Source organism: Haliotis cracherodii, unplaced genomic scaffold (genome assembly GCF_022045235.1).
Source record: "Haliotis cracherodii isolate W230 unplaced genomic scaffold, xgHalCrac1.p SCAF_7, whole genome shotgun sequence".
Taxonomy (NCBI): domain Eukaryota; kingdom Metazoa; phylum Mollusca; class Gastropoda; order Lepetellida; family Haliotidae; genus Haliotis; species Haliotis cracherodii.
Window position 1 is genome coordinate 13,056,015 of NW_027266330.1, and position 26,186 is coordinate 13,082,200.

A 26,186-nucleotide genomic window follows, 5' to 3' on the forward strand; every position below is an offset into this window, starting at 1 on the left:
ACATAATTTGCATATCGTTAGTCCTTCAAATGTTGATTTGGGAGTTAGTTTACTGTATTCTGTTCAAGGTTACGCTATGTTTATAACAAACACGCTTGTTTGCTGTATATTTGCTTATAATGAACTATGGTTATAACCAACTTAAATTACTGGTCCCTTTGAGTTCGTCATAACCATAGTTTACTGTCTTTCATTTATCACTGAATGTGGTAGGAAAGCTCAAAGTGACACCAGCATTGTTCAAAATGAGGTCCAGGGCCCTGTTCCACAAAGCCATCTTAGCGCTAAGGTGATCGTAACTTGCATACTTTAACACTGGCTTACCACGGTCGTAGCGCTAAGGTTGCTTTGTGGAACGGTGCCCTGGGGTCCTTGAGGTTTGGTGCACTAGAATATGAATATAGGGACCCAAAAACTTGAGTTCTTACCACTAGACCCCCAAAATTTCAAATATTACAGAAGTAAAAAATCATTTGGTGAAACCAATGAGCATGGTGCCGACTGATAAAGGATTATTATCAGATCTGATTCCAACCCATAACAAGCAGATCCTGCAATCTAATAGATATCAGTCTGTGCCTTAGATCACTGGGCCACCCAACAGTGTCACCACTCTATGTGCGGTACAGTACTTACCATATTGTGTGGGTCTGTACCCAGATACCAGCGTGACTGAGAGGGTTCTCCGAGTCTGTGTCAGTCTCACTCCCCTCCCCACTAAGGCTGAACTGTTTGATTGCCTGGTACACGGTCATGTTGTAGGGCAGGACACGGTCTCCGATCAGGAACTCCAGGCGGTGCCGTGCTGTGCCCTGACTAATGAACACTGCCGCCTAGAGAGAGGGAATGACATATTTGCAGTCACATTAGATGTTCATGACTTTAACGGCATGACTAGATGCAGTTACCATATGTTAGTCATGGGACTAGTGAAATCTTCAAGAGACTATCCCCAGACTTACCATAGTGTCCTCTACATCATCATCCGAGTTCTCTTCATCACTGATCTCCTCTTCTCCATCCTGAAAATACACAATAGAAGTCAATTTGAAATTTGGGTAAGATTTATATCAAAAGCACGACAAACCAACAAATTAAAGGAAACAGACACTTATTTGTTTATTGTAAATCAGCCAGATCAGGTTAGACACTCCAACTAATTTGAGTGAGTGTGTCAGTCACTTGGGTTTAACACCGCTTTTAACATTATTTCAGTTATATCACGCATGATGTGGGAGGTAAGCCTGAAGTGATGCAGCAAACTTGCTCACTGACTTGGTTGATGCATGTCATCGTATCCCAATTGCATGGATCAATGCTGATGATATCAATCACAGGATGTGTAGCTGGAATATTGCTGAGTGCAGGGTTAAACAACAAACAAACAAATATTCACGTCATTAAATAAGTGAATGTCGAAAATGTCAGCCATAGCAGATCGTGTGTAAAATATATCAAGCAAAAATCAGAAAAATCAATTGCTGAGTGAGTGAGTGAGTGAGTGAGTGAGTGAGTGAGTGAGTATCGTTTTACACCGCTTTTTGTAATATTCCAGCAATATCTCAGCGGGGGACACTGGAAAATTGGCTTCACACATTGTACCCATGTGAGGAATCGAACCTGGGTTTGCGGTGTGACGAGCCAACGCTTTAACCACTAGGCTACCCAAGCCCTCCTATACAGGCTACATTGATCATCAAAGTGCATGTGTCTGTTTGAGGCTTCTTGCTCTACCTTGGTTCTCCCGTAACCTCTCATGACGAGGTACCTCTCTATTGCCTGGACAAGAGCTAGGGGGTCTATTTTTACTGGACCGCCCTTCCATTGCCTCAGAGATGAACAAGAAGGATGTCTTTGCAACTGGCACTGAAACAAAACAATGAGCGATTGAATGCATATTATTTTACACCAGAGTCAGTGATATTCTACCTTTGACAGACAACCCATAAATAATTGGCACAGGCAAACAACTGGTTTAAAGTATGAGCACGATCCACATTGTCAGTGCACTGAAACATCCAGTCACACTTTGTAACCACAAGATCCTCACCTATGTTGGCTAATACAACATTGAGGCATGGAGGACTTATTCTTCCCTAGACTCCCAAAAGGGGAAACAAAACAGAAGAGTATATCCTTATAATAAACAGAAAGCAACATGGATAAAACACTGTACTGTGTTTACAACACTCCTGTATTTATAATAAACCATTTACCTACTTTCTGAATGTCGATCTGACAAAGTATTCAAGGATTTTATCTAGGATGCCAAACTATGTGCCCTTGTCAGGTAAATTTGGAAAAAAAAAATCATTTTTTTCAAAATTGGGATCTTTCATTAATTTTTATTTTCTGAAATAAAAAAAACATTTGTGGCTTGTTAGCAACTAAAACAATAGAGCTCATTTGTGTTGAATGGTGATTTCAGAATATGGTAAAATGAAATTTGAATTGCAAACTATGTCTTAAACTATAACCCAATGACAGAAAACTGCACTTACTTTCAATTGATGTGTACTGAAGAACTTGAGAGCATTTGAACCCCGCCCACTTGAACTGTTGCCCCCTGGTAGATCATGCACTTTCACCTGGAACTAATACAAGAAATCTGGATAAAGTCTAACATTACATCCGACGGAATGTGTTACTAAGCCAGAGTCTGTAATATTCCAGCTATCTCACAGAGGCCTGTAATAGTTCTTTCAGGGTATCGATCACCTAATCTGCTTCCGAATCTGCATTGAATCTGATATCAGCATCTGCATCGGAGGGATAATACAATAAGTGAGAGTTTTGGGTTTAACGCTTCTTTGAACAGTATTTCAGTTAATCACGGACTGATATAATCAGTAACTAATAAGGGCGAAACAGAATTTGAACCCAACACCATACAGAAATTACTTGTAGATCCAACTTGAACCAACACAGAAACACTGTGACAAATCAGAATACAATGGCGTTGACATAATGAAAAGAATGTGTAGTTTTGCAAGTTTTGTGAGTGAGTGAATTTGGTTTTACGCCGCTTTTAGCAACAGTCCGGCAACACGTACCCATATCGGGAATCTAAGCCGGGTCCTCGGCACGACAAGCGAACACCTTAACCACTAGGCTACACGACCGCCCCTTTGCAAGGAGTGATTGAAATGGATTAAACGCTGCTTTGAACAGTATTCCAGTTCTATCACGGCGTGTCAGCTTAATGTTGGTGGAAAGTCTGAGGTGCTGAGAAACTTAGAAACATAATCAGGATGAACCGGGATTCAAATTAACAATCACAGGTTCCTGGCTTGCCCAAGGGATGCAACTCTGCACAGCAAATTGCGGTCCCTTAGATGACTGGGCCACAGATGCCATCAGTTTTGCAAAGCAGTTTACACTTGACATCAAATGGTGACACCAAATAATTCATCTTTTTCTTGTGGGAATTGTTTTTATATACTCAGGCAAGCTTTGACTGACTACTTATCAACTACTGTATCAAGTTCACGAACATCACATTGGTTGTCTGTAACATGCATAGTGTCTCTGTACCTGTTCTAACTGATGCAGACACCCCATCATCTTGCTGACAAGTGGGTACAGCTGTCCCTGCTGATCCTCTATCCTCTCTTTGATATAGGTCACCTCAGGGAGCTGCAAACAATCACCACCACATTCAAGCTCTACAACATTGACTGGAAACTGTCTCTGGATATACCAGGGGTAGACAGATGCCACTGGTCAAATCAAGCTCAGTTCAGACCAGTGGTTAATGTAAAATAACTAAATTTGGGGAAACAAGCAACACAAGATTTTCACTAGTCTCAGATAAATTTGTTTGTCGTTAAACACTGCACTCAGCAATATCCCACTTATATGACGGCAGTCTGTAAATAATCAAGTCTGGACCAGACAATCCAGTGATTGATATCATGAGCTCTGATCCTAGCAACTGGGATGCAACAACATGCATCAACCAAGTAAGCGAGCTTGACCACCAGATCCCATTAGTCGCCTCTTACGACAAGCACAATCGCCTCTTACGGCAAGCTTTGGTTGCCGAAGACATATTCTAACCTGGATCTTCACGGGTTTCAGATAAATTGATTAGTGGCTATGTCTATCTGTGTTTACATGTATCCAACATTGTATCACAAAAACATGAAAACCGAACCTAAACAAAATAACAGTGTATTAAGCTGTTGAGATGTGGTGGTATTAAAACAATGCTGTTGTAGCTCCACCACATCAAACTACAGAAATAATCTGAGACTTTACTTTTCGTCTCGTAACATAGGCTTTCAACAGCCCATTTTCTGAGTGCAAAATCAGAGAAAATTGAAACGTTCAAGCAACTTTGTGACAGACTACAGATATCTTCCTTTCCTGCACAAACTGAATCAGTACTACTTTCTGCTAACATACCGGACATCCTAGGAAGACATGGAGAAACAGCCTGATGCGGAGGTCCCGGGGGACAGAGCCTGACGTGGATGTCAGGTACATCAACAGTTTCTTTACAAGGCCACTGTGGATGATCTCAAAAGGTGAGACATCGCTCTCCTTCATAATACTGGAAATCTCCTTCAGAGCCGACAGGCTTTCATCATTCTGAAAAGAACAACATTCAAGCCACTGACTGACTATGACAATCAAAACACATATGTTGCAAATATAAAAGGTAGAAGCAATTTCATTTGAGAAAAGAACTTCTTTGACTTCCCATGAAGACTTAGACAGGTTCATTCAATTTCATTATAGTGTTGTGTCTACAGCACACAGTGGTCAATCTTATGGTCAACTTTTAATTTCCATAAACAAAAGGTAATATTGACCTGTCTGAAGGAGCATGGTTTTACATGGCTTTTAGCAATACACCAGCAATATCGAGGCAGGGGAACCCAGAAGTAGGCTACGTATATTGTACCCATGCGGGCAACTTAAGCCAGGTCTTCGAGAGTGACGAAGACTGTCTACTTCAAAGTGATGACATACAAGAACAGGCACAAAAATGCAGAACTAATGCCTGTACCACTAGGAAACATGCAGTTGCTTGAGACACAGTGATTGCTCTGATAACAAGAAAGTTCACCCACGTCTAGAGAGAGTTGTTCAGTGGCTGTGCACAACCTGTTGAGAACATTGAGGGCTGGGTGACTCCCACCGGGAGCCTCTGTTGAGAAATACTTCTCGAGGAATTTGGTAGCTGAAAATACAAAGATCTAACTTAAAACCCTCATTGCATATAAATGTTTCCCGACAAATCAAGTCTTGATAGAAATTTGGAAGTTGGAAGAACATGAAGACATGTACCTTTTATGGATATCAACTTCTTTGTTGTTCGTTACAACATTTGTGGGCTACTTCTTGTCTCTTTATCAGGTGAAATAAGGTGCTTTCTACCATGATTTTAGAAATTACTCGATTCTGATTGGTCAATGAGAGGCTATTAAATCACAATAAACCCTCTCTGATTGAAACATTTATGGGCTACTTCTTGCCGCTTTATCAGGAGACAGAAGGAGCAATAAGTTGCCCTCAAATGTTGTTACAAACAAAGAAGTTGTTATCCACAAAAGCTTCACGTATTCATTTCCTGACAAAGCAGAATGAAGTGGTGACATACAGAGTCAGCTTGGTTGTTATACTGGCTTACCCTGCTCTTTGATCCATGCTCTCACTTTCTCCCTGTTCGCTGATGATGTGTTGTAAGATATCTTCTGTACAGATGTGTCCTGCACAAACAAGAAACATATTGGGTTAAAGGTGAGTACGTGGTGCTGACAAACCTCGAAACATAATGGGGGCAAACCAGGATTTGAACCCACAACCATAGGTTTCTGGCGTGCCCAAGGGACGCAACTCTGCACAGCGAATCGGCCACCCGCGCCCCCTTGAGTTAAAGGAATGACTATTATGTGAGTGAGTGAGTGAGTGAGTGAGTGAGTATTGTTTTACGTCGCTTTTAGCAATATTCCAGCAATATCACGGCGGGGGACACCAGAAATGGGCTTCACACAATGTACCCATGTCAGGAATCGAACCCTGGTCTTCGGCGTGACAAGCGAACGCTTTAACCACTAGGCTACCCAACCACCCGCTTGTGAGTGAGTGTGGTTTAACTCTGCATTTAGCAATGATCTTTGTGGGATACGAAGAATGGGCTTCACCCATTGCAACATTTGGTGAGTATTTGACATGTTATAATCTGCATATTACTTATGATTTATCACCCTAAACAGGAGATATTGCTTTGCAGATAATTGACGTCATCAGTTACCATGATGTCATTATCAATGAATTGGTACACATCCTTCTTTGCAGAAACTTCAGTCCATCTCACTTGGAGGATAAAACTTCACGTGACACTGATGTTGTATGAAGGGAATTTTGTATTTGCTGAAACGATGACATGAGACATACCTTTGGTAGAGGTGGCCTATCAGAAGAACTCGAGGAACCACCAAGACGACCCCAACTTCTTGGATTCAAACTTGTCAAGAAGGTTGCCTTTGGACCAGAACTAGATTTACTGTCTTTGCCTGCAATAACCACAGCTTATTATGAATAAATATACCAATTAATATTAATGGAATAACAATTGTCACATGAAAATTTGAAATAAACATGAAAATTTCAATGCAAAAGATTAGGACACGAATTCTTTGTGGTAGTTTTCAGAGATGCAAATAACAAGAAAAGCATACTTCAAAGAAACAATGCTGGGAAAACAACCATTCGTTCTCCAATAAACTTAGGGCTTGTGCATGGAATGATTTTACATGTCTTCCAGTAATGGTGAAAGACTTTTTCTTTCATCAAAGGCTATTTCCTTGGCTGAAGCATCATTGGTTTCAACAGTGTAATCTTTCTAACATAACATAGCTATCTTATTATTGACGTAGGACCAATTTCACTCACTTGAAGATTTCCCCCTACCAGAAGTTCTACCACTGAGGACTGGTCCACCACGAGCACCTGTTTCCATCACATCATCAGATTTGTTGCCTTTTCTGGTTGGACCTCGTTTTGGGGGTCGTTTCCTTTTTAGAACATCACTCAAACGCCTGAAAAAGACACCAGAAAGGAACATTTTGGAGTGTTTCAGGTCTAAATGTGACTGACAAAAAATGAAAAACTACAGCCACATAACTGTTATTAGTGATCAGAACTAAGAAAGCTCTTCCAGTCCCTGGTGGTTCAAAAAGTGCTTGAACCTCTGCAACTATCGTATCTCACAAAGTTTAACATGGACTTATATTAGTCATAGCGGGAGTAGTGCACTTTACTGGGCTCACTTTTTCAGATCCAATTAGCGATGTGGGGGCTCGAATGCGCTTCACTGGCTCGGCTAATTCATGCGTTAATTAGCCAACGCTCTACCACTAGACCATGAGTGTTATCACATGTAATCAGTGCTTGGTTAATGGGTCATTATCACCCCATTAACAAGCATGCGTAATTAAGTAAACAATGAATTGCGCATGCGTGTGACGTCACGGTCCGCTCTCCCATTCATCTTTTCTTGAAATCACTTCCTCTATTGTTTATGTCAACATGACCGACCAATTGGATAAACCGGATTAACGTTTGAAAAGGTAAGAATTTATGGCTAACACTTGCCCTAAGCAAGCTAACCCTAAGGAACGAAAAGGGGTGTTGGATTGTAAAGACGTGTAAATTTCCCTAAGACCATAAAGGGGTGTTGGATTGCAAAGACGTGTAAATTTCCCTAAGACCGAAAGGTTACAAATTCGAAATCCAAGTCAAACAAACTTTCTGTCTCTCTAGTGAGCTCAGCTTGCTACAGCCCCTATGGACTCCAGTTTTTGGCAGACAGTATCAAATTGTCTTGCATGAACTGTAGATTCTGACAAGCAAGGCTACAACATACATCTGTGGGGACTCATCAGGCTGAGCAGTTGCTCCGTGCGAGATGGTTGTTATTTCTGTCTCCTTCTTCTCAATGGTGTCCCCGCCGATGCTACCAGACCCTGAGCCCGAGGTGCTGCCCCCACTGCTGTTGCTGGTGAGACTGTGGGAGGAGGAGGTGGAAATGGACTTGGAGGTGGTGGATGGGGACTGTAGATCCATATCAGACAGAAACTTTATCTGGTGCATGACACCTGGAAGAGTTAAAAATGCCGAGTTAGTCAGTGAATTGCATAAGTCAATAACTGTCATATTAGGGCATGTTACAACCATATTGTAGAACCGCATAAAATGACTCAGGTCGTAAACATTTACCACTTGTCAAACCCACAAGCAAGGTTGTACTCAGCAATATGACGGCAGCCTATGAGTAATCAAATATGGCCCCGAAAATACAGTGATTGATATTGTGAGCATCAATGCACTCAGATGGGTTCCAATGACTATTAAATACAGAAATACTTACTTCCAAGTTTATATACGGTAAAAATAGTAGATACATCTCATGTCACAATCTTGGCAATAACACTTCAGAACTAGGTGAGGTGAAAAGGAATTTAAGATTATTCCACTTCTATATCAATGTGCATGCACATGCGCACCACTTGTACTAGTCTGGACAAATGCCGGTTTTCTTGTGCTAGCTAACCGTATCACTGTTGAACAAGAAAACCCCACTCAGACACACTGCTGACTCCAAGCCAACCAGTCCTAGTTTCAGCCCCTGAATGCCAAACGCCAGGCAGGGTATCAACAAGTATAATCTTTTAACACCTTTTGGTATGATGTGTTCGAGGATCGAACTCCAACCCTTTTGCTCTCTGGGTAGATGCTCTACCACTAGACCGAGGCGACGGTCCACTTCAGGAGTAGGATATCAAAATGGGACATATCATACTCACAGTATACACAAGTGGTAGACAGAAAAAGTGAAGCAATTTTCAGATATCTGCACGAACATTCTTGTGATTTTCAATGTTGATTGCTCAGTTGAAGTGACATGACATCATTTTGCTCCAATGTTGTGAACAATACGATTGATATCAGTCAATGACATCAAAACTTGATAACATAACAACAATTTTACTTCAATGCTGTTTTTTGAAGGGTCTCTTGTGAACATATGCTGCAATTCAGGCCCAAAGATGACACTTTTCGTGTGTTCGTTTGTTTGTTTGTCCATCCATTCATTCATGACAATCCATAGTTCCTCACCGCTCATTGGTTTTATTTGCATGAACTAGTGATGTAAGCATGGCAAACTCACCTTCTCTTCTGAAATATATGCCAAAGATATCCTCCAGTTTCTTCATCAGGATGTCTGCCATCTGTATAGCTCCTACCACCACCTTGAGGTCTGGGGAAGCCATCATGGCAGCAATGTGGCTACAACAAACACAAAGACATTGACACAAGGGCTTTTAAACACCATTCATTGTAGCCTCAGTATAATTCACAATACAGTAAACAATGTTTATAACAAACACGCTCATAACGAACTGGCGGATATAACGTACTGTTGTTTTGGTCCCGGCCATTTGCTGTATATATGCTTATAACGAAATACGCTTATAACAAACTAAAATTTGTGGTCCCTGTGAGTTCGTTATAACCGTACTTTACTGTATATGTGGGGGCGGTCGGGTGGCCTAGTGGTGAAAGCGTTCGCTCGTCACGCCGAAGACCCGGGTTCGATTCCCGACATTTTGTGATAAGGTTCTAATAACAGATTTAGTGGGTAGTGACACTTCCAACATGTAGATATGGTGGTTACAAAGGTCCAGGGTATGGATCATAACAGAGTGAAGATACACTGTGTACTCGAGGATGCAGTCTTTGTCAAAGAAATACATACTGGTAACATAGAGCACGAACAGATAATCTGACCTTGACACTGGCTGGTTCCTCAGCACCTCTTTGAGCAGGTCAGATGATGCGTAGTAGATCATTCGCAGCAGTGTCTGCAGACACTTGTGTCTCACGGTAGGGCCAGCCTGTGGACAAGGCACACAAAATAGTACTAAGCACATCTTCACAATAGTCTTACTTTTCAGCGTTAGAAATTGGCACTAGTCCTGTAGTCCTTACCAAACTGCCCAATAGTAAAGGTATCTTAAGGACCAGTAGAAATTGGCCCATTTTAAGGGTTTTGCAATATGTTATCATTATAAGGACTAGTGGACAAAAACTGTTAGTTTCTAACCCTGCTTTTCACAATTTTAAAGCCAAACCTGGCTTTCTGTTGGACTCATAAACTGAGGTAATAGCCAACATGATTCGGACTTAGAGAGGTATGATTGTACCAGGGCAATTCAAGCTGATGATAGATTATTCAAAATATTACAACTGGCACCATTGACAAAAGTCTTCAAAAGAATATAATTTCAATTGACAAATTCAATACAATTTCTTATGCAATGTTCTTTAATACTGCCCATAAGGAACTCTTAAATCTTCATAACTTCTTACAATTGTTATATAGACACTTTGTTGTTATCTAAAGTTCATATGTCTGGTAATGACTTACAGATGAGCTGTAGACCTCATACAGCACGGAGAAGAGCGTCTGAATGAAGGCCGTAGCCAGATCACTGTCCTCCTTCAAGATCTCAGCACGAGAGTCACATCTCTCTAAGTTGGGGTCCGCAGACACAGACGTGGCTGAAAGTCACAATGTATGCTGTAGTTGTACATAAGGAGGAAATATAGCCACATGGCTCTGTAGCTAACCTGAATAATGAGGAAATAATGTCAGCTATGTTTAAAGTCAGAATGGAACTCTACGAGAAGTTCTTAGAGAGACCGTAATTGGGATCATTCCCAAAGTCTCAGCTTCATAGGCCAGTAAATGTTAATGATGCATGGACACACCACATATGTTCACTTGACTTTCGGTCAGGTGAGCTAAAAATGTTAGCTAAAATCTATAACACATTGATACATCCCCTAGCCATTGGAAATCAACTTCCATTACACTGATACACCACAGTGTTACACTGTGGTCTTTTTACACTATTCCTGCACAGATCTTGTCTCATGATGTGGATAACCCTGTTAATGATGCTTCCCAGCATTAAGTCTTTGATAGGCATTCAGAAGTTTGAAGAACATGAATACATGACACTTTTTATTGATAGCATATTTTTCAAGGATAGAATAAAAGAAGTTGCTATCCATAAAAAGGTTTCATGTCCCCAGGATCTCTTGTTAACACAATGTATTTTGATGGACTGATGCCCAGCAATCACTGATCACTGATTAGATAATTCCAACATGTCATTTCATTCTATTTACACCACTAAACAATTACATGCAGAGTTTTACCAGAGTGAGTGAGTGAGCTGGGTACTTAATGCTGTGTTTTACAACAGTATTCCATTAATGTCACAGCGTGTGAACTTAACATGGGAGGAAAGCCCAAAGTGATGCAGGTCTCAGACATTTACCAAAAGCAGTGGTATGGTGCTGACAAACCTAGAAACATGGACCGGACTTGGAACACACAATCATCCTGCTCAAAGTATGCAACAAACAGCGAATTGTGCCCTACAGATTGGAACACCCGTGCCTCCTAGTTTGACCAGAAATACCCATAAAACATGTATGTTATCTATGTCATTAGTCATTGGCAGCTACAGTCCTAAACATCAATTGGATGTTAACTTATTTGAATAACCTTACCTCACAAGCCAAACCAAGTACTGTAAATCATTGAATTAATGCCTCACCAAGTTAATGTAGGGTTGACCCCTAGCTTAAAATACAGTTCTGCCTTTGAACTAAAAAATGTAATCAGCAAATGACAACACTAAAAGTGTAGGCCTAGAAATTCCAGGATGTCGAATGGAGTTACAACAGTTCCAGTGAATAATGTATTTTTTAGAGTAAAAATGTCATTCATTTTTATCTCGACCCATACTTATGCTTATCTCTCTCTTTTCCAAATAGTTGGTTGAAACATCCTGTGCTATGTTCCCAGAGAACAGGGAAAACAGCTCACCCAAACACACCCTCCCTTCGCGCATGTGCACCAGAACCACGTTACCAAGCCCAGCAACTCAATACTCTCTCACAATTATTTGTTATCTTTACAAATTCAGCTATGAACTGCTTGACATGTGATCTAACTTCTATGAAATCAAAAGCAGGAAATGCAAATAACGTATATTCAAATGAGATGACGAACGAAGATTGAACGAAGACTGAACACGATCCAAGGGTTGTTACACAAGTTGGCACAGTTAATTTCATCATTAAAAGTCATTTTCCGGATGAATGCTAAACGCTACTGACAGTGTCAGTACCTGATGAGCTCTGCTGTGATGCTGGGGCCAAGGGATTTAGTTTGCGTTGTACAGGGCGTGCTGTACCAGTATCTTCGTTGATTTGTTGCATTGAGTTAAAGTCAACTGCGTAGGACCGGCCCATTGTGGAAAGGCTTACCTCATCTTCACCAGCTTGATATGCAGCCTGAAATAAAAGTCAAGGTTAAGAGAACAATCATACCACAGTCAAAGAAGAGGAACCAGGGTAACTAAGTGAGCAGGTTGGGTTTAACGCTGCTTTGAGCTACATTTTAGTTATTTCACATCTGGTCACCTTGAACTTGGAAGGAAAGCCTTAAGTGATACACAGGTTAGTCAGACACAAATTTGAACATTGTTTACATGCACTTGGTGCATGTACACATAAATATAAGGTTGCTTTTCACCCAGAAAACAGTGTTTTCCCTATCCCCCAACGGGCACATAAGAATTTTGCTGTGTAAAATGGTACTGAATATAAAATATAAAATAGAATCCCATAAAGCCTTAAGAAGAGATAGATGTTTGGGATGACTTTTTGTCATCAGAAAATATGATAAAATGTGAAATTAATTAACACATAAGGCCCCTTCTCTGGAATATTCAAGCAATATGATGGCGGTCTGTAAATAAATTGAGTCTGGACCAGACAATCCAGTGATTGACATCATGAGCATCAATCCACACAATTGGGATATGATGACATGCATCAATCAAGTCAGCGAGCCTGACCACCCGATCCTGTTAGTCGCCTCTTATGACAAGCACAGTTGCCTGTTACGACAAGCATGGGTTGCTGAAGACCTATTCTACCCCGGATCTTCACAGATCTAGCATATCTGAGAAAAAGCATATTGTCTGCAGTGTAAACTAGGGATGTCACGACACAAATCACCATGTATCGCAATACTTAATTTGCAGTAATTTCATAGTGCATAAACACTATTAAAAACACCAGACACTTCCTGAATACTTGGTCTCTTATTTGAAAATAAATATGTCTCATTTCAAATAAATTTCAGATTAAACTGGAGTGTCAACATCAGTTAGAAAACGACTAAAACAAAATTTAAGTCTTAAAACTATGTACATTGTACAATAAATAGCATAAATTAATAATGATAAAATCATTTATTGAAATGTAGGTAAGACCAATTTGCCAACATCATTCCATGTGTGAAATGATACAGGACCAAAATATGAATCGATACAGGACCAAAATATGAATCGATAAAGGATTAAAATATGAAGTGTTAAAGGATTAAAATATGAAGTGATATAATTAAGTGTGTATTGGGTGAGAACATTGTTGATGCACGATGTATTGGTGAATCGTGACATACCAAGCGCAAACCCCACTAAAAGCCTGTTCTGCTCAACTCAGATTGAGTGACTGGACGTATGTGTCTTAAAGCTAAGCAACCAGCAATGTGAAACTATTGTGAAACAGTTTGCCTTCCTCAACTGGCAATAGTGTTGTAGTTAGTTTGCCTACCTCAACAATCCTGCTGTCAATAGTGGTGTAGGGTAGTTTGCCTACCTCAACTATCTTGCTGTCAATAGTGTTGTATGGCCGCCACATTGCCCTATCGTCCTGCCACTGCCATATCACAGAATCTGTATTTACACACCCGCCTTTCCGTAACATTGAATCAATGGCAAAAATGCCATCATTTGGCAACTTCGGTAACAACTCTCTGAAAACATACAAAATGATAGCATTGCTGTCTATGCAACATGTCAAAACCAACACATATTACCTACTTGTCCTTATGATGGCACAACAAGAAATAATTACAATGTTCAAACATCTCATCATATTGTTTGTTTGTTGTTTAATGCAGCACTGAGCAATATTCCAGGTGTATGACGTCAGTCTCCAAATAATCGAGTCTGGACTACACAATCCAGTGATCGACACTACAAGTAAATATTTACACAGTGGGGGTACAATGTGTACATTATGAATCTGGTTGTGACCACAGGGTGACTGCTTTCCAAGTGGATATCACAAAGAAGGGTTTACGATTCAAATGTTTCAAGTCTCACTTGAAATTATGACAAAAGGGGTAAGAACTGTTGCACTCACCCTGTCAAACAAACTATCTCGTATAATTCCTGGGGAGTTCGGGAAACAAGCTGAAATAAATGTAATGGACAAATTTAAAGATACTCACAAACACAGAGGATAACTCATAATTTTCTAATAGTGAACCAATACTATTATTTAACACATACACTTATTTGACACACTTATTTCCATTTATTTGTAAGCATAAAATACATACTGTGGACACTGCTGTTAGGACAGTATGTTAATGTTGGTACTTAGGACAAAAAATTGCCAAATGCCATCTTACAGGAATAACTAATGAGTAGACTTAAGCTGTTTTAGTTAAGATCTGGTGATACATAGTGAGTGAGTTGGATTTAATGCCACTTTGAACAGCATTTCAATTATATCGCTAAGTCAGCTTGATGTGGGAGGAAATCCCAAAATGAGGCAGGCCTTTGATATTTATCACCTTGGTTACACCCACATGCACGGGTATGATACTCACAAACTGAGAAATATAATAAGTGCTAACTGGATTCAAACCCAATATTTTAGACTTCCAGCATGTCCAAGGGATGCAACTCTGCACTGGGTGTTTAAAAGCAACAATCAAGTAAGAAACTGATTTATGCCACATTCAGCAATATTCCAGCTATATGGCGGCGGTTTGTATATATTTGAGCTTTGGCCAGACAATCCACTGATTGACATCATGAGCATCAATTTACACAATTTGGATGTGATGACATGCATCAATGAAGCCAGTTAGCCTCACCACAACAAGCACAGATTGCTGAAGACCCATTATAATCCGAACGTTAACGAGGTTGATACAACATGAGTGTCATCAATAACAGGGACAGGAGTGTAGTTGTTAGTTATTCAGGAACCAACCTTATTGCTCCTCAGTGAATGAGCACTGACCTCTATAGTCTTCTCAGGTTGTTCAGAGGCTCCTATTAACAAGTAACAAAGGGTCTCTGCTATTTCTGCAAAGAGAATAACAATTCCAAGATGAAAAGAAACCAAGTAAAATGCCAATTTTCATGGCATTATTTCTCAGTATGCACAGTATACTGACACCTAGCCGACCAGTCCTTGTTTTAGCCCCTTAATGCTGAGCGCCAAACAGGCTCACGACAAGTACCATCTTTTAACGTCTTCTGATATGACGCGGCCGGGGATCGAATCCCACTCTCTGGGCGGAAACTCTACCACTAAGCTATGGAGGTGGTCTCGGAAACCCTGAAGTTATGAAGGCCTTAGACATTTACTACTTTGGTGATACCCATGAGTATTGTTATAGTGTAGACAAACCTAGAAACATAATCATGGCTAACTTGGTTTCAAACATAATCATAGGTTTCTGGAAAACATAAGGAATGTAACAGTATTTAAAATAGTGTCACCTTTACGACTTGACCATTAAAGTGAGTATGATCTTAAGCCAATGTTAATATTTAAGCAACGTCACATCTTGATTGGGCTTCAAATGTGAAGAATGAAATGTAAATGTTCTTTTAACCACTAGGCTACCCACTGACCCCAAAGTGTTACAAAAGTCAAAACAACAGAAGGTGAGGTGAGGTGAAATTGGGTTTAACGTCGCGTCCAAGATTATTGCACTTATATAGCGACGTGCATGCACGTGTGTGTGTGTGGCTGCTTGTCCTAGTCCGGACTGATGCCAATTTATAGAGCTAGCTCACTGAGATACCGTGCCGCAGTGTAACATGAATACCCCACTCAGACACAGTATACTGACTCCAAGACGACCAGTCCTTGTTTTAGCCCCTTAATGTCGAGCGCCAGACAGGGTAACAACAAGTACCATCTTTTAACGTCTTTTGGTATGACGCGGCCGGGGATCGAACCCCGGACCTTCCGCTCTCCGGGCGGACGCTCTACCACAAGACCACAGAGGCGGCTCAAAACAACAGAAACACTTCCTTTCAAAATGAGTAACAACATGCACTACTGCTTTCACTGGAGTAAGTGAGTGGGTGGGTTGGGTTTAATGCCGCTTTTAATATTATTCCAGTCATCGCGGCGTGTCAGCTTAATGTGTGAGGAAAGACCAAAGTGATGCAGGTCTCAGACGTTAACCACTTTGGTGAAACCCACGAGCACGGGTATGGTGCTGACAAACCTAGAAACATAATCAGGGTGAACCGGGATTCAAACCCACAATCATAGGTTTCAGGCATGCCCGAGGGACGCAACTCTGCACGACTGGGCCACCCGTGCCCCCGCTTTCACTGGAGGAGAGAAGGAGTGGAGTTGAGTACACCTACTTTGTTTGAGCAGTACAACCGCCAGATCAGGACAGCTGGCACACATGACACCCAACATCCGTATGACCATCACAAATGTGCCTGTACTGATGACCGGGGGACTCACCACCAGCTGTAACAGAAACATAGTATGCAGATACATGCACAAACAGGAACAAAAACAGGAACAAGAGTCATCAGAAAGATGACATATCCCCCGGCAGCTGTCTGTAAAGTAACCACAAGTAAATGTGCAATTCTGTATGTAATGAGTCAAGAGTTGAATGTTCTTTAAGAAGCATACATTGTTTACCAACAAAAGATCCACCATGGTCGCATCCATATGAAATGGAAAGTAAAACGTGTGTTTCTGTTTTTGTTTTTTTATGCAAACAAATGACAAATTACAAAAAACAATAACTATTCAAGCTTATAGTCAAGGAAGTCATCTATATCCCCCGCCCATTTTAACACGTTATGGTCCCAAACCAGGTAACTAACCCAACATTTCTCTTAACCCATGTCAAAATAACTGCAATGGAAATTCTAAATAAACATTTCTAAAACTCCTAATTATCAAATGGCACCAGTTCAGTATGTACTTTACATATAGACATGCAATGTTTGGCAAGGAAATATTTAACAGATTATTTGTCAAACTCCATAAGTGAACCCACCCTATATGAAAACTAAAGTCCAACTTGTTAACATGGAAACGTTAAAAATAAAAAATTCTAAAATTCCTAAATAGCAAAAGGCACAACTTCAGTATGTGACTGATAGATATGCCAAGTTTCGATCAAATACACTGAATTGTTTTCGAGTTCTGCCCCAGAAAAGGAAATGATTACGGATGGACAGATGGACAGACGGACGGACGGACGGACGGACGGACAGACTGGCTGATCGCTATATCCCCCTGCATTATATGCCGGGGTGATAAAAAGCAGTCAAGCAATAATATTTATGCAAGATATAAAATACTAAAATTTAGTTTGACATGGTTATTGATAATCAATGAAATTCTCCTTGTATCAAATAAGTGTATCTACAAAGAATAATTTTCTAATCACACATCCATGTTTACCACTCAAAAGAAGAACACCCAATTTTTATATGACTATACCTAATTGATCATGAAAAGCCTCAATTTGAGTAGTTTGTTTATATTCATTATTTTGGCCACATAGTTTAGTTCTTGAAATATCTGGAACTTACTTTGTTTATTCTATTTAGTTAGAAGCAGAAACAATTTGTCAACATTTAACAACAGTCAAGTGACAAAGTGATTGAATGAATAATGTTTTGTCTTGATCATAATCCAACATATCACAGAGGTCTGTAAATATTTGAGTCTGGACCAGGGAAACAAGTGGTTGACAGTATGAGCATGCATACACACAATCTCAGCTACTGTAACCACACAACATAAACACGAGATCCTCATTGGTCAGTTTATGACATGTTTTGGAATCCAGGGATCTATTCTGCCCCGGAATCCCAACAAGACTGGTCTAGTGCCAGAAGCACTATGTTGCCAAAAGTTTAGGCACTGATCGAACATATTGGAAAGTATCTAGTCCAGGCTGAGGATTCTCCACAGTGGCTGAGCAGTACCATTTGGTACCCATATAGCTTGGTACTTCTCATGAAGAAAAATACCAAACTTTTATCTTTTATCTTTTTTATCTGTTTGTTTGTTGCTTAACCCTGCATCTGCAATATTCCAGTAATATGATGGCGCCTGTAAATAATCTAGTGTGGACCTGACAATCCAGTGTTTGATATTGTGAACAACAATCCACAGTGTATGGGTTTGATGACACACAATCAACCAAGTCATCAAGTCACAGAACAAATTGGTCACCACTTATGACCAGCATAGGTTGTATTCTAATGAGTGAGTGAGTGAGTGAGTGAGTGAGTGAGTTGGGTTTAACGCCGCTTTTAACAGTACTCCAGTTATATCATGGCATGTCAGCTTAATGTGGGAGGAAAACCCGAAGTGATGCAGGTCTCAAACCTTTACCACTTCGGTGAATCCCACGAGCACGGGTATGGTGCTGACAAACCTAGAAACATAATCGGGGCAAACCAGGATTCGAATCCACAATCATAGGTTTCTGGCATGCCCAAGGGATGCAACTCTGCATAGCGAATCGCGGCGCCTAAGACGACTGGGCCTCCTAATCCATACTGGCAACAGGGGTTTATCTGTAGTATAGCCAGTAAGGCAGTTATGTGCACTGACCAGCTGTTGTATGTTGGAGAGCAGGCCATGAACAGCTATCTCCTTCAACAGTCTTTGGTCACTCTGGAAGTTGTCCACGAGTCGAGAGAAGCACAGACAAACACTCTCTACTGATTTCTTGTCCTGAAACAAACGTACAGTTACGATGAAGAAACGGAAACAACAGATAACAATAATACTCCACCCTGACATAACACCATTCCTATGCATGTTGTGACCTAAACAAACAGGACAAAAGCCTGAGTATTGTAAACTCTCTTGGGAAATAACTATTCCAATACTAACAGTAAAATCTGAACAATGATGTGACTACTGGACTCAAAAGTTTGTCTCACAAGTTTTGTACAGATACGCAGAGAAGATACTGCTCTTACAGTCTGTCACAGGACTGTTGGGCCTAACTTGGCTCTTAGCATCATTTTCAGAAGAACTTACTGTTATCAAAAGTATTATTATTAATATTAGCTGAGCTTACAAGACCAAACAGAATATTACTAGGGCTCGGACTATTGGCTTATGTTGCAGAGAGTTAACTGAGAGCTGACAAGAATTCTACCATCATGATAGAGTAACGTCATTTCAAATGAAATATTCATTATTGGTTCTTGGTTTCGCTTTTGTGAAAGCAGAGATAGGACAACAGGGCCCAGTACAAACCTGGTGGCTGAGTCTCCCACTCAGAAGAGGCAGTGAGTCCCTGACATAGTGGAATTCTTCTGAGGATAGACTCTGTACACAGTTGGCTGTGACAGTTAGGGCACTGCGCTGAGCAGAGATGCTGAAGAAGTCTATGAACATCAGACATGCAGCGATTCCTCCCTGGAACGACAGGAACAAGTATTCCCAAATCTAACTTTCAACATTTGGGTTATGACATGGACCCCTTGAGCATTTGAACAAATTACCCATGTTTCTCATTGATGACGCAGAGAAGTCAACATATACAAGAACTTTAGACTGATGCGTATACTTAACTGTGAAAATTATTTCTGAAGTTCAGAACCCACTCAAAATGTAACTTAGTTTTTCAGCCCCACTTGTTATCTGGAGTACTGTATTGTTGTGTTTTTATCTAGGTGGAAGTAGCTTCTGGTCAAAGCTTGAGAGAACTTACAGCTTGCAGGATTGACTTGCTGTGTCTGCGAGACAGCATCTCTAGAGCTGTGAGAGCTTGTTCAGCGACATCCATACACTGAATAACTTGCAGCTGAAACAGATCAATCCATCATAGTTCTCAAGATATGTCATCATCATCATCATCATCATCATCATCATCATTTTTTGTTATTAAACATGGGCTTCAGACTAGTGCCTATATTCCTTAGAATGATATCTTTACCATTAATCGTATTCAAATAACTTCCATGGAATTGGATTTTCTTGGAAACTTTAGCAACAGATATACAAACTGAATCAAGCTGTAATTGTTACCTTCTCTAAGAAGACTGGCACAGCATCCACAACAACTGCAGAGGACCGGGGCAGAGCCTCCATCATGTAGGTGAGAGCACGACATGCATGGTTCATGATGTCAAAATTGTGTTCCATCTGCAGGAGGGTGATGAGGGCCGGCACCACCTGCTTCACTGGGTAACCCGCTAGGCTGTCTTCATTGCCCATCACCAGCAACTGGATGGGTGGAGGAGGAGAAGCAAGATAATAGGAGTCAGTGAGTTGGGTTCAACGCCACTTTCACAGTATGTCAGTTATATCCCAGTGTGCCAGCTTGATTTGGAAAGAAGCCTGAAGTGATGCAGGTCTTAGATGTTTACCACATTGGTGAAAGCCAAGAGCATGGGCATGGTGCAGACAAACTTTGGGGCCACAATCGCAGGTTCCAAGCACACCCAAAGGACATAACGTACTGTGGCGCACCCAAACCCACACCATAATACTAAACAGTAAATGAAGAGCATAGATGGGTAACAGAAATATGTTTGTTTAGGTTACATTGAGGAATTAAGGCCACCGCGGCCATACTGAAAATCAGATTTCAGCATCATCCAATTCACGTATCATAATTAGAGGCAACAAGCATGACAAGTTTCAGCTTCATTGGTCCAGTGACTTCTGGGATGTTTACAGGCAGCATCAGGCTGTGACAACCAGGCTGTTGCTGAAGCTCACTTGACTTCAAGGCATAAGTTGGTGGAATCTACTCACCTGACACATTTCCATGACGGCAGTGAGTTGCTGGCCCTCATCACCCGAGGCCTGAAGACCCTGGAGCAGCTGCTGGACCTTGCTCACTGCAGAACACAAGGTGACATCATCAGAGTCACACATCTCCCACAGCAGAACAGGTAGAGGGAATGATTCAATGAAGCTCATGGTGAGGCTGATGAGTATTATACTGTACGACTAGCAGAAATGATTAAAATAACCTCTACTTATGTACCATGAAAAGAAGCTGTGCATTTAAGCAAAGAGCTAAACTACAAGCGCATAGTGAAAAAGTGGAAACTGATCCAAATAGATTACACATGGTCAACTGGATCTATTGTCTGTTATAAAACATGAGTGGTTTGGTATCTTTACTAGGTGTATTGGTAACGTTTCCACAATGCAGAATCTTGTGACCAGATAAGATGTGGACTTACTGGTTCCCCCACTCATGGTTCTGTGGAGTAGCTGATGCATACGTGGTCCTAGTGCCCCAAACAGGTGAGATGGCAGGCCCCGGGCTTCAAGCAGAGCTGAAACACGTGTAGAACAGAGCAAAGGTGCCCTCATAATACAGCACTACACCAACACTACACTCACTCTGTGGCTCTAGGGACAGGCAGGCTGGGAGGGATCACAGAGCAGAGAAGAGGGGTCCTTTAACAGGGAACAATACAACTACAACCACCCTGTACGTCACATTTTCAGTCAAGAAAAAGGCATTACGAAGACAGGATCATCTCATCATCAACGGTATGGTGGTCTTCTTCTTGTGACAACATCCTCATCCATACTACTGAAGAGGCTTGTGGTAGAATTATGACAAGATGTGTCTTGGAACCCAGAACAGGTGCTTTCCCTTTGTTGGTGGTAACAATGTGTGGGGAGGACAGTACTGCATCTTTTCCAGTGGGATGCAACTCTTTGCCTTATGGTGTGTATCAATACATCTTTGTGAACATGTACAGCATGTAATTGCTTACGAATTCCAAGCAATGATACATTAGAATTAGATCCAATTGACGAGCCAAAAGTAAACCTTTTCGTAAAGTACCATCTCTAACAAAGACTTTCATGGTTTGAAGTAAAAAGGTATGACAGGAGACATGAAAAGTTTACAAATGTTTTCATTTCTTCACAGATAAATGATGCTCATGTATTCAGTAGTCCTGATACGCCACAGGAACGTCATCCATGAAAGCTGTTATTACATTACAAAATTAACCTTCTTTGCAAATAGGAAACAAATGGGAAAAGAATACTATTTCATTAGCAATTTTCAATTATTTTCCACTTTTATTTACGTATTACCTTGAACATCTTGATTTATATGAGCAAATGCCAACTGGTCAGTACCTCGCCTGTCATGTCATCCATCCACATAGTTAGAGGGGGAATCTTTACTCTCAATATCACTCCTCATCTTCTACAGTTATTAGCCACAGGGATTCTAACACCTAAAGTCCTCCACTTTTTCCTTAAGCCATCTCAGCTCTCATCACAAACTTACAGTTGTAACCCAAACATCCCTTGGTATAATGAGGGTCAGGTGTATCTTTAGGAAACAGGAGGCCGCTACTTGGCCCCAATTTACATAATAATCTCTGAATCCTAAACAATGGCCTTATCAGTAACACATCTTGGAATGACGTAACCAGGCTTATTATTCCTCTCTACATATACAGAAGGTGCACTCAAGTGAAACAACAATACACTACAAGGTTGACAAGAAGATAGCTCCATTATGACATCCAGACACAACAGAGACTTATCTGCATCTATCAGGATCTATGTCACAGGGGTTCAAAATTCTTTCAGAAGCATTTTGGTACCGGACCTCTTGCCAAAAAACATCTACATGCCAAAATGGAATTTGTCTGGTCGCGCTCATTATTTCCTTAAAAACATAGTTTTGCCCAAATCCTACACTTAAAATACTGTGACCAAAATGTTCATCAGACTTCTCTGCATGCAAGTTATGAAATTTACATTCAAACTCTTTTGATCATGTTCTTACACATGTTAGAAATGAAAAATGGCAAGAAAGAATACATTTGTAATGGAAACTTTGTCAAATTACTGGACAGTCAAAATTTTGGATTGGACATTTTCTGTAACTGCCCAATCGACACAGCTCATTACTTCAGTGTTGGTTTGTTGATGTGTAAACCTCCAATACTTCATCACAGTGCAAATTTGACCTTAAGACCAAATCCAAACTTTTTTGTAACACCAGTGAACGAAATAAGCTGGTCAATCAGACTTTTCACGAATAAATTGCTTGGTTCCATTTATATATACACTGGTTCAGGACCTCAGACCTGTAGAATTTTTAACCCCTGGATGTTTGCAGAGTGCTTCTAAATTTAATTTGACAGTTTTGGTGTAAAACTAGTAAATGATGTATGTGCACACACAAAGAGCTGAGTTATTGAATTGTTATACCTTGCAGTAAGAACCAAGGAAAGCTAATACGAATATCAGACCTAGGCAAAAGAAGATGGTTTCAACTAATTGAAATGATGAAAGAGGTGAAAATGAAATTATTGGTTACATAAGGCAAATAATTGAATGAGACAGGCAAACAAATGTGACCAGCAGCAACTCGTCACTGTACTGCCCATGCGAGGAATTACAAGTGGTTGTAAACTAGACTGACCTTGAAGCCGGCCCATGTCAGTGTCATCTGACTCGCTCTCCGACGTCATGTTGGTCGGTCCACCGGACCCCGGGGCTGAAACAATAAACAACTTATTAGATTCATCATGTATTGCCACTTCAATTTTTTTCATAATTCCGACTTGAAGAAAGGAAAAAGAAGTCATAACATGGCCAAAAGTCCACCTATCTGTGACAAGTGAAATGTGGAAGGACTGATAATTTTCTACTTCATTCTTGTTGGATATACTGTTAAAAAAGTTAAAGAACACACAAATTTTCATTTGGCTGGTAGATATTGCAACACACAGCCTTCCAATTGTTTGAGGTCTTGAACTTGTTTTGCTTTGTCCATCTTGAACCATATTTGTAACTGATGCTGAGATGTTCGACGTTGATATAGCAGGACAATGCAACTCCACAAAACAGCATAAAGATCAAAGTCTCAATAAATGATGATGTCTTTTAGCCAGACTAGAAAGGAAACGGTTCAACTAAAGGTATCAATACTCTAGTACTGAATGATGATAGGGGTGAATGATCTTAAGTTTTTTCCAGGACCACATAATGAACCGTCAACTATCAGGCAGATAATATTTCCACTTTTTGCAGGATCCTGTAATAAAAGGCAGATTATTTGTGGGATGTTTTTACCCACAGCTACTGAGCTAAGCTTCCAAATAATCTAAAAGAGATCTTACCCCTTTGAGGCTAATCTCAAATCATGAAACGTAAACTTCAAACACAGTAGTTCAAATCTTAGCAAAGACCTTTCAAATCTCTTATAAACAGCACTGAAAATACAGCCCATACAGACATGATATCAGTCTTAAAGGCACTATCATAAACTTGTTTTCAAGATGAGCAATCAAAATTCAATCTCATAGTAATTCTATTACTTGTAAAGGTTAATATTTCAGTAAAAATAGATGTCATCCAGAACTAAAATATTCGCTGTAATAAGTGCCCTGGACAGAGCGGAAGTGAAACAAACTTCAAATGTCAATGAAACCTAAACTTTTTTGATAATAGAGTCACTAGTCCATTTGACTAGATAGATAGATAGATAGATAGATAGATAGATAGATAGATAGATAGATAGATAGATGTAATAACAAGCAACAGATGAGGTAACTACTGATACTTAACAAGAAATTATTATTAACGAGTAAATCCAACTGAAATGAAATTTGTAAAATTTCAAACCTATCCTAAATAAGCCATTTGCCAATCCCACGGAGATATGAAAAGAATTTGGAGAAGAACTCAATGCTTGTAAACAACTTGCTCACCAACAGGATCTGTTATCAGTAAATGGGGGACCTCTGCAATATGGCAAAAAGTTATCCTATTTCTAAAAGTTACATTAAGCTACAGTTATAAATATTCCATTACAACTTGAACTTCAGTGTCAGTTGGGATAGTTCTGGTTTTACAGATATTGGAAAGACAAGCAGATGGAGTCAATCTCACTTAAATAATGATGAATGATGAAATTGTTTTTATATGTGTCAGTCTTTATGTTCTGTAGGAAAATACACTATAACATACAATAAACAATTGTTAGAATTTATTTTAAGAATCTAATCACATATCATGAATCATTCTTGTAATTCTCATCAATAGAGAATACTACACTCATTCTCGTTAGATACCATTTTTACGAAACGAGTGAACTTTCTATGGTATCTGACCGAGCGAAAGCGAGGTCAGATACCATAGAAAGCTCACGAGTTTCGTAAAAATGATATCTAACGAGAATGAGTGTGGTATTTTATTTATTACCCACGTTGAATATATATTTAAATGTAAATACATAACAACTTGCGTTCGTTGACAGACCAAACTGAAACCGGTTGCAAAATCTGGTTGCGCATGAATATTGATAAATGACCAAATATGGGCATTGTTGACATGTTTATGCATACGCATTAACAACATGCGCCTGCTGATCTGTTTACAAACAAACCAGCACCGACGCTCAAGATCCTTTTGGAAGAAAGTCTTCAACTTATGGTAATTCAAGCGCCATGTTGTTAGTACGCAGGACACCGATAAGAAAATTTGAAATGTCACATTAGCGCCGCGCTTTGAATATCGGACCAACAGTCACACGCATCACACTGCCGGGATCCCGTCTGTGCAATCAAAATGGTTCGGTTTCCTTGATCTATCAGCTGAATTTATATCATGTCCGTACCATTTTGGAAGAGGGAAATCAGACTGTTCGCCAAAGACATTCATGTTAACTGTACCACCCTTTACTGAAGACGTGAAAATCAACAAACTCAAATCTGCTTGCATGTCAGTGACAGCTTCGAACGATCGAAGGGCAAGGTCGCCACCGGAATAAGAAAAGACAACCGCGATCCACTCACAGCGTTTTACTCTAGAGATAGGGAATGTTACTGTTCACATTTGGGATGTTTTGGGCCACAAAATCAGAAGTCAGGCACACTTCCACGGAGTTTTCGAATGATTTGTATCGGAACTGTGAACTTTAAGTTATCTGGTCGTGCTGTGTTCGTTCATTCATGAACAACACTTCCCGAAACAGCGCCACAACA

At 40.3% G+C, this 26,186-nt stretch overlaps 1 protein-coding gene across 6 annotated transcripts in view; it reads right to left on the bottom strand.

Moving 5' to 3' along the window:
* Positions 1–26,186, bottom strand: part of LOC139447700 (E3 ubiquitin-protein ligase TRIP12-like) — an 88,041-nt gene that overhangs the window by 15,586 nt on the left and 46,269 nt on the right. For 4 of the 6 annotated variants that reach the window (XM_071229142.1, XM_071229146.1, XM_071229148.1 and 1 more), the window contains 26 exons: positions 23,621–23,695; positions 21,399–21,494; positions 20,962–21,047; positions 20,230–20,427; positions 19,913–20,005; positions 19,456–19,617; positions 18,799–18,921; positions 16,569–16,680; positions 15,169–15,263; positions 14,308–14,357; positions 13,759–13,915; positions 12,219–12,384; positions 10,442–10,575; positions 9,802–9,908; positions 9,182–9,300; positions 7,877–8,108; positions 6,904–7,049; positions 6,406–6,524; positions 5,639–5,717; positions 5,079–5,188; positions 4,408–4,593; positions 3,535–3,636; positions 2,502–2,594; positions 1,735–1,866; positions 963–1,022; positions 637–833 (listed from right to left, as the gene is read on the bottom strand). In XM_071229142.1, coding sequence (XP_071085243.1) covers positions 637–833; positions 963–1,022; positions 1,735–1,866; positions 2,502–2,594; positions 3,535–3,636; positions 4,408–4,593; positions 5,079–5,188; positions 5,639–5,717; positions 6,406–6,524; positions 6,904–7,049; positions 7,877–8,108; positions 9,182–9,300; positions 9,802–9,908; positions 10,442–10,575; positions 12,219–12,384; positions 13,759–13,915; positions 14,308–14,357; positions 15,169–15,263; positions 16,569–16,680; positions 18,799–18,921; positions 19,456–19,617; positions 19,913–20,005; positions 20,230–20,427; positions 20,962–21,047; positions 21,399–21,494; positions 23,621–23,695 — 3,229 coding nt within the window. The remainder of the gene's footprint in view (positions 1–636; positions 834–962; positions 1,023–1,734; positions 1,867–2,501; positions 2,595–3,534; positions 3,637–4,407; positions 4,594–5,078; positions 5,189–5,638; positions 5,718–6,405; positions 6,525–6,903; positions 7,050–7,876; positions 8,109–9,181; positions 9,301–9,801; positions 9,909–10,441; positions 10,576–12,218; positions 12,385–13,758; positions 13,916–14,307; positions 14,358–15,168; positions 15,264–16,568; positions 16,681–18,798; positions 18,922–19,455; positions 19,618–19,912; positions 20,006–20,229; positions 20,428–20,961; positions 21,048–21,398; positions 21,495–23,620; positions 23,696–26,186) is intronic. The other 2 variants (XM_071229143.1, XM_071229144.1) reach the window with 2 other exon arrangements.